General features: G+C 34.9%; 2 protein-coding genes across 2 annotated transcripts; both read right to left on the bottom strand.

The window, feature by feature from the left end:
- Positions 1-2,392: 2,392 nt before the first annotated feature.
- LOC110035670 (protein FAR1-RELATED SEQUENCE 5-like) lies at positions 2,393-3,427 on the bottom strand. The gene has a single exon (XM_020739938.1). It carries the CDS (start codon positions 3,425-3,427, stop codon positions 2,393-2,395), a length of 1,035 nt encoding a protein of 344 aa, XP_020595597.1.
- A 443-nt stretch (positions 3,428-3,870) lies between these two features.
- Positions 3,871-5,149, bottom strand: LOC110035669 (protein FAR1-RELATED SEQUENCE 5-like). The gene is made up of 2 exons (XM_020739937.1): positions 5,072-5,149; positions 3,871-4,443 (listed from the first exon to the last, which is right to left on the bottom strand). Exons 1-2 carry the CDS (start codon positions 5,147-5,149, stop codon positions 3,871-3,873), a joined length of 651 nt encoding a protein of 216 aa, XP_020595596.1.
- Positions 5,150-9,412: the final 4,263 nt, after the last annotated feature.

The raw sequence follows: 9,412 nt of genomic DNA, 5'->3' as shown, positions 1-9,412 counted from the left end.
GAGGCAGGAGAAGCTTGGGAGGAGGTACAGCCGGGCGCAATTGTTCCATATGAAGGTGCCCTCCCTTCTTCAGCCATAGAGTTCCCCGGCAGAGAACTACTATCATCACACATGCAACAGGTGATCAATAGCTATTTAAGAATGCACAAAGAAAGGTATATACAAAACAGAACATTTTTTCTGTCAATTTTTTATTAAATCTAATAAATATTGTTCAATCAATTTGCAGGGATAACTTAATAATTACTCAGGGTCACATTCATATTAGTTGAATTGACCTGGAAGCACTTTGGGATAATAAAGAAATCGCCGTGGATCATGTAGATTTGTTTGCCATTGGATTACAAAATCGTTGGCGTCAGTCCCCTGATTCTTTTAGACCCTATTTGTACGTCTCTCCGGCGCATTGGGTACGTAATAAAATTCCCATTAATTTTGTATATGTAACAGGTTCATGCTCTTTTTAAACTCATTTATTATGTATATGTAGGGGTTTAGAGACCATCCTCTACGAGATATTGTTGCCCACGTCACAGTGGAAGCTGTAGCTCAGGCAGATGCAATTTTAATTCCAATTGTTAATAATAGGCATTGGACTCTACTTGTTGGGAACAAGAAGGACCGCAAGTGAAGATTCTATGACTCATTGCCTAATAAAATGCATTTGGGAGTCACATGTGACGTGGTAAAATTCTAAGCCTCATCTAACTAACAACCGTCACATTCATATTTATTATTTCACTATTTTTGACAACCATTTATATTACCAGATAAGGCATCTTCATAAGGACGCCGATAATGCTTTCCGCAGTGACTCCGCAGTGACCCGAGTAAATGGGATATTAGCACGGCTAGAGGAATTCCCACAAAAACTAATAGCGTTGATTGCGGTATATTTGTTTGTAAATATATAGAGACAATTGTACAGAAAGGCACGATTAATTGGAAATATTTTCAAGTCTGGCAGGCGGAGATGCCTTGGTTTAGGGCAGAGATAGTATATGAAATCTGCAGATATTGATTATTTGGAGAATAAATGTATTATCTGTTTGATATATTGTTATTTTGTGCGGGTTTTGTGTAGGTTTATCTTGGGTTTATCTTACAGGACTAAGCTGTTTGATATATTGTTATTTTGTATATATCTGTTTAAATGTATTATCTGTTTGATGTATTGTTATTTTGTTAGGTTATTCATAGGTTATTGTTGATGTATTTTTATCTTGTTAGGTTATTATCGGTGTATTCTCAGGTTATTCTCGGGGTATTTTTAGGTTATTGTTGGGGTATTTTGAGGTTAATCTTGGAGTATTCTCGGGTTATTCCCGAGGTATTCTCAGGTTATTCCCGGGGTTCTCAGGTTATTCTCGGGGTATTCTTAGGTTATTCTTGGGATATTCTCAGGTTATTATTAGAGTATAATCAGATTATTCTCAGGGTATTGTTAGGTTATTGTTGGAGTATTTTGAGGTTATTCTTGGGGTATTCTCTGGTTATTCTCGGGGTATTCTTAGGTTATTCTCCGGGTATTCTCAGGTTATTATCGGGGTATTCTCAGGTTATTATCAGGGTAACGTCAGGTTATTCTCGGGGTATTATCAGGTTATTCTCGGGGTATTGTAAGGTTATTGTTGGGGTATTTTTAGGTTACTTTGTAAGGTTATTGTTGGGGTATTTTTAGGTTACTCTTGGGGTATTGTCAGGTTATTCTCGGGGTATTAACAGGTTACTCTTCGGGTATTCTCAGGTTATTCTCGGCGTTTTCTCAGGTTAATCCCAAGGTATTGTCAGGTTATTATCGGGGTATTATCAGGTTATTCTCCGGGTATTGTCAGGTTATTCTTGGGGTTTTCCCCGGTTATTGTTGGGGTATTTTGAGGTTATTCTTGGGGTATTCTCAGGTTATTATCGGGGTTATTCTGTACTAAAAAAACAGATAAATTACAAACCGTATATCTACAACTTCCAATTGGAATAATGTTATATGAACTTGTACATTGATACAAATGAGTTAATGTGGGCATAACACGTTATAACATGTGAATTATATTGGGCACAAAGCATGTTGGATTCGGTATGACAATTTCCTGACTTAGAGACTTTGACGCTGCAAACGTATTTGGGTCGTAATTCCTGTACGATTCTTGTGTCACATATGTTTCTTGATTTTTTCCTACGAACAGTGGTAAAATAATAAGATAATTAATTTTACATATAATCGTTAGTATATGGAACGTAGAATGGTAAATATATGTAATGTAGAGATATATACCTTTAGCTCGCTTGTTTTTTTCCTAGTGTCCTTTCAACCTCGCATTAGAAATACCTTTCGGTCTCATTTTTGCAGGATCATTCACATTGCAGTCACTGTTATGGGATTTCCTCTTTTTGTTTAGCCTATTTGGTTTAGGTCCTTCCCATCTAATATATCCTCAATACCTTCGGAACCTGTTTTCAATATTTCAATTATATATGTCTTGGCACGTTCATTTTCGTTAGCTTTATTAATTAATTGGTAGGCAAACTTTTGAGCATGTGACTGAAATAGGATTCCTCTGGATGTTGTGCCAGAAATTTGAGCCCGAGGGTTTTTCATATGTTTGTATTCAAAATTATTATTGATATATTTCTTTGCCTTAGCAGACCATCTGAATAACAAATATTTCTCGGGAATCTTTGTTATATTATTAGCATTAAGAATGCGTAGAAAGTGAGAGCAAAGAAGACCTGTCATTTCGAATTTCTTGCAACTGCAGGTGATGTCGCAATTAAGCCTATCAAATGTAACAAGCCAAGCTCTACTTGTGTCCTGATTATCCAAACCTCTAACATAGAATTTGCATGGACTCTCAACTGAGGAATCGAATGTCAATCCATATAACCCGTGAAGTAACTCTTCCTCAAACATAGAGTAGAGTTTCCGGGTATAATATGTTGCAGCTTGCCTCAACACTGGGCTTATTTTAACTGTCGGTGTAATAACATTTTGAAAGATTTTAAAGTCTTCATCCTTTTTGTTCCTTCTCCATGACTTCATAATATTTTCTAACCCCAGAAAGCAATCTCTAAGGGAACTAGTGGGCTTAGATGCACCATGACAAACATTGTTTGTGGACTCACTTCTTTGAGTAGACAAAATTCCCATTCCAAAAATTTCTTTATTGAATGCAGTTGACCAGTTATGTCTTATACGGTATAATGCATCTAGCCACATGTTGTTGTGCAGGTTTCCTTGCTCTATCATTGGAGCCCAAGTAACTTTGAACTCATCTTCCGAATCACACTTGCTCATGCATTTATAAAATAGATTGTTAACGCTCTTGTACGTCACACCACAATGAACTTTCGACGAGAATTTCTTATAGATATGCCATTGGCATAATCTATGTCTTGTGAATGGAAGACAATCTGCAATAGCTCTTGTCATCGCTTGATCCTGATATGTAAATATTATAATTGGATGCTTATCATCCATTATACAAATGAAGGTTTTGAATAACCACTTGAACGATTCTATCATCTCGTCAGATAAAAAACCAACTCCGGATAGAACGTTTTGCTGATGGTGGTTAATCCCAATGAAAGGAGCACAACATAAATTATACTTAAAAAACCAACTCCGAATAGAACATTTTGCCGATGGTGGTTAATCCCAACGAAAGGAGCACAACATAAATTATACTTATTCAAACGGTAGCTAGTGTCGAAAATGATGACATCTCCAAAACAATCATAATCTAGTCTGCAAGACCCATCACTCCAGAAAAAGCTTGTAAGTCTGCCCTCGTCATCACTTTGGAAATCCTATGCAAACATGCTATCTTCATTTTGGGGCTCAATGAATAATTATAAGAGAGCGTTGGCATCACCCTATTCAATTCTACTGCTTTTATCCCTTTGAATGAAGTTGTATGCATCTTGTCTAGTGCACTCCAAGTTTTCAACACCACCAACCACTGTAGCAAGGAAATTGAATGCATTAGCTGCTCCATCAGCTGCTCTAATCCCAGAACCTGCCATTGATTTTAGTAAATTTGTATTTAACTCGCTAATCTTCCGGCTGGAACGTAGAAGGTGCTTGTCACCGGATTCCGCCAAGGGGTGGTTATGACTTTTTACAAATTTCTTTATGGTCCAGTTGTCGTCAAGATCAATAGCATAGCAAACCGTTGCTTGACAGCCAGTCCGTGTATTCGCTTTTCTATACTTCACAATAGTGGCTAGCTGAGATTCTCTTTTATGACCTGATTTTCCAAAAATATAATCCTTGGACATAATTTGCTTGGATTTAGCCCAGTAAGTTGTGTGGTCCTTGTGTACAGTGAAACCAACGTAATGTGCACAAGCACAATAATGTTTGTAAGTCTCTTCCTCATTACGGACGACAGTATTAAGAAAGCTACGAGCAATTGGATCATTGCAATCTGTTTCTGCCCTAGATATCTACAAATTTAAAGTATACAATAGAGATAGTCAGATAAATAACCCTAACCACAGGTTATTCTTAGGTTATTGTTGGGTTATTCTTAGGTTATTTTTATTGAGTTTTTCTTCAATCAAACCGAAAATAAATAACCTTGAACACAGAATAATGATGAAATAATCTAACGACAATCGAAGATTCACACAAAATCTCACTTTTTTTTAGATCTGGTGGGTTTATGCGCAGGTTATTCTTAGGTTATTGTTGGGTTATTCTCGGGTTATTGAGTTTTTCTTCAATCAACCCGAAAATAAATAACCCTAAACACAGAATAATGATAAAATAACCTAACGATAATCGAAGATTCACAGAAAATCTCACTTTTTAGAGATCTGGTGGGTTTATGCGCAGGTTATTCTTAGGTTACTGTTGGGTTATTTTTGGGTTATTGAGTATTTCTTCAATCAACCCGAAAATAAATAACCCTAAACACAGAAGAATGATGAAATAACCTAACGACAATCGAAGATTCTCACAAAATCTCACTTTTTTTAGAGATCTGGTGGGTTTATGCGCAGGTTATTCTAGGTTATTGTTGGGTTACTCTCGGAAAAATGGAAAACGATTGAAGTAAGCAAGAAATCTAACCTCTGTTTCAAAGATGATGACATTCATTTCGTCATCCATGTGCTCAAACTCTTCATTAAGAGAGAAATCTAACTCCATCATAAATGCAGCGACCAAACCCTAGCTGAGACAAAAAACCCTTTTTGAAAACTTCTTTTCTACTGAATAATGTAAAATAAAAGTTTCTGAGGGAATAATACGCCAAATATAGTCGGGAATACGCCAAAAAGGCGGGATAATACGTAACATTTAGCACGTCGGGTTGGGCCGAGCTTAACATGAAAATTTTCCTTTATCATGACGTGTAAATATGGGTCCCGCAAGACCAGATGGTGTATTTTGCTTGGATAGCGGACGTAGCGCACCGTTTGGGGACCTGAGGGAAAAATTCGGCCAATCGTCGAACCCATATAAGCATGTTATCTCTACCAAAGCTTACTTTATGATACATGCACTTGATAGTATTTTTTTTATTTCTACGTGAAGGATCATGGTTAAGACATGGCGAGATCAAGGAGTCGATGCATGATGGTGACCACTTGACACTTGGGAAACTCGAACCCGGGTAGTAAAACCGACAACGACGCCAAGAGCGTCTGATCGGTCCGAGGCATAAAAACACAACTGACGATGATGTCATGGATGCCTGATTGGTATTAAGGGTCGTGAGATGATTTTACACTCGACAACAATAAGCTTCGTGAAGGGTGTACGATGATCATTCTCGACTCTAAAGATGATTCACCACCCGACAATGACAAACTCTGCGAGGGGTGTGCGGGGATCATCTATAACCCAAATATAATTCACTACCTGACAGCAATAAGCTTCGTGAGGGGTGTATGATGATCATGTACAACACAAAGATGATACACTACCCAGCAGCGTTAAGCTCCACGAGGGGTGTATGTCAATCATCTTTGAGTGCTACCCGATAGTAACAAGCTCCGCGAGGGGTGTATATTAATCTTCTACCCAGAGATGATTCACCTCCATGTTGCGACAAGCTCTGTGAGGGGTGTACGAAGATCATCTATAACCCAAATATGACTCGCCACCCAGTAGCGATAAGCTCCGTGAGAGGTGAAACTTAAGTTGAACAAACATCATATCCAAAAAATCTAAAAACTTAATCAATAATCTTCTCAAAAATTTACTCATCAAAAGCCAACAATAATGTTATTAAAAAACTAAATTATGTTAGAGGCTAAGGAAATAAAATCTTTCCAATATTTATGATTTTTCCAATCTTATTGCAGCTTTGCTTTTTAGGAGAGAGAAACTTGCGGGCTTCATATAAAGATTGAAAGTGTCACCATACTTGTTAGACTAAAACAATCACCGTCAGAATCACACATGCAGTCTAGTCCTTTCAAATTGGCTATCCTTGACCAAATTTTCCTCCGACGGTCTACTTTTCCCCCAACGGAGGACTAATTTTCCAAAAGAGGATTTTTTCCCTCGACGGAAGACTTTTTCCCCTAACGAAGGAATTTTACCCCACATAAAAACTTCAGAATGCCATATCTAGAAGACGATAACATAGATATCAGCGTGAAAAATGCCTAACAGGGAGTATCATTAGCAAATTATGTGTTTAAGATTTGTTTTGATTTATAAATTTTCTTATGCTTTTCACAGTTGTCGCTATTAAGGAGCAAGACAATTAGAGAACTTAATATATATATATATATATATATATATATATATATATATATGAAGCAAATTTTATGTATGTGTTGTAAATATCTTTCAATACTATAACACACACATGACAACATGAGTAGTAAATATACAGATCAATCACAATAAAAATCACTTCAATATAAATAATTTTCCATTTAAAAATTTTTCAGTTGTCAATCCTAGTAATTACGCAAGTATGTGCATCGCTCAAGGAATAAAGGACTCTAATTGAGTCCTAAGTATCAATCCCACAGGGAGATGAATTCTTATGGTTATAATGTAAAACATAATATTCAAACTATAAAAAACTTAAGTAAGAAAAACAAATATAAAGTAAATTTAATGTATGGTAAATAAAATGTAGCTAAAAGAATTAAGTTAACTAAGCTAATTTTTAAACTTCAAAGTTAAACTTACTAAGACTAAACAAAGTTTTGTAACGAAGAGTTCAAAATTAAGAAAGCATCCTTCCACGTTACAATGAGTTTATAGTTAGTGAAGCAATTAAAATTAATTAAAATTTCATATAAACTTATATTGTGCCAAATATGAGAAATCATATTCTTTACTATCTGTCGAGTTCATAAAGAACATTGGCTAATCCAGAGTTTGGTCCTTAAATCTAAGGTTAGGTTGAGAAGATACTGGCTCCCACTCCAGATCTCCCACTTCCCCCTCTTCTGAGGGCTAACAATCTTACATTAGTTTCCAAGCAACTGGACCAAATTGGGGATTTTAGTCTGTCGCCCTAAAATTTCTAATTCTACGCTCATCAAAATATATTTCCCTATTTATTTGCACTCAACCCCATGGACTACATTCTCACCCATGAAATTGAATGTGACTCTTACCTTCTTGTAGAAAGCATAGCCCTGTGGGATCTTATGTTTCTTAAGAAATTTTAATATTTCAACAAGTCAGATCGAAAAGTAAATGAAGATTAGAGTTTGAATCATCACAATTTATTGATAATTAAAACATTACACAACAATATTAATTCTTCACAAAATCATATCTCATTATAGGCATATATAAACAAGTTTACAAAATAAAGAAAAGAAAGAACACAACTTATCTCACACTCCTCCTCAAACAAAACCCTTGAATTTCCCTTGAAGCACTTTCTCTCTTTATAATCACACTCAATTCTCTCTTAAAAATGTAATGAAGAAGAAATCTCTCACCTTCCCTCTCCTTGTACAATTTCTAGAAGAAAATCCTCTCCAAAACCTAACTCTCTACTCTCCTCCGAAAACTCCACACGCCACCACGAGACAATACTCCTTAAACTTCTTAATAGGGGCGCTTGCCTCTTCTCCAAGGAAATTCAAGATTCCCTCTTTTTTCCCAAGAGGCACACCTCTTCACATCAAGAAACAAATTTCTTCATCCAAAAGACATATCTCTTCTTTCAAGAGCCTTCCTCAAGTGTCTAGATGCATTGAACCCTCCATGAGACGTTTGAATTATTTGGAGCCTTCTAGAACATCTTAAGAATAATCAATAACTGCCATCAATTCATTTAAATTTGTCTCAGGCATCTGTTTAATGGAGTTTTGTGCCCCTCCCTGGATTCTGGCACCTCTGGCGTGTCTGGCGCCAGTATGCTAAAAAACTGCATTTTGACTCAAAATTTATACCTTTTTGCTTCTTTTTGCTCCAAATGCCTAAAATTAATATACCTATAATAAAACATGATAAATATCCTTCTTTAAAGTGCAATATCACCAAATTTAAGTATAAAATGTATACATAAAATTGTATATTTTTCGGTATATCAAAATTTCCCAAACTTAAATATTACTTTTCCTCAAGTAACACTTTTACTACATAAAAATATGACTTATGGTAGAGATTAACTTATAAAATTCTATGATTAGGTTTAATTAATATAATAGTATAACTTAAGAAATTCTTTTTAATAGCTCAGGTATAGCGCAGGTTTAAAACTTAAAGTATAAGAACACCTAGTAGTCAAGTCTAAGATTTCTGATTTTTTATTCATTTCAAGAAGAATTATAATTTGTTTTATCAAAGACACTTAGAATGTCCATATGAAAAAAAATATCATGAAAACTTTATTAGTAAGGATGTTTATATTCAAATATAAGTTTAGAAAATATAGTAAAGCCCTTTTCCTCAAGTTAATTCAAGTAAAGCCAATTTTTTATTAGACATCCCCTCAAACTTCTCCTCACATATTTTTCTTTTACTTTCTTTTTTCCCATCTTTTTCTTTTCTTTTTTTTAGGATTTCTTTCAATCCTTTCTTTTTTTTCTTTTTCATGTGAAGATTACTATATCTGGATAGCCTTTAATAATTTTGGACTTCACTATCCTCTTCTTGAAGTTAAAAACTTTTTATTTTCCTTCACTTTATAAATTCATATTAGCTTCAAAGATTTTTCATAAAGTCTCATTCTTTTCTTCTTATATGAAACTCTAAGATTCTTAATACTTCAAAAATATAATTTCCTTTCCTTAAATAGAAAAAACCATAGTCTTATCCTTTCACACTAAATATCTTAACTCTAGAATTTACCTTCATTAATAAGGATTTTTGCTTAAATTTACTATAATATTTAAAAAAAATGGTTTTCTAAAGTGAGCCTCTAATAACAAAGGTCATAGTAAATTAATTTTTAAAAATATAGCTAATTTAGGACAAATAAAATTT

The sequence above is a fragment of the Phalaenopsis equestris genome, unplaced genomic scaffold (assembly GCF_001263595.1).
Source record: "Phalaenopsis equestris unplaced genomic scaffold, ASM126359v1 Scaffold198954, whole genome shotgun sequence".
Lineage (NCBI taxonomy): Eukaryota > Viridiplantae > Streptophyta > Magnoliopsida > Asparagales > Orchidaceae > Phalaenopsis > Phalaenopsis equestris.
The sequence above is the reverse complement of the archived record's forward strand: the minus strand, read 5'-3'. Positions and strand labels throughout refer to the sequence as shown.

Excerpts from the sequence above, each read along its gene's own strand:
- LOC110035670 (XM_020739938.1), bottom strand. The coding sequence starts at position 3,427 with ATGACAAGAGCTATTGCAGATTGTCTTCCATTCACAAGACATAGATTA.
- LOC110035669 (XM_020739937.1), bottom strand. The coding sequence starts at position 5,149 with ATGGAGTTAGATTTCTCTCTTAATGAAGAGTTTGAGCACATGGATGAC. Across the intron at positions 4,444-5,071 it reads TCATCATCTTTGAAACAGAG|ATATCTAGGGCAGAAACAGA; the intron begins GTTAGATTTCTT and ends TTAAATTTGTAG.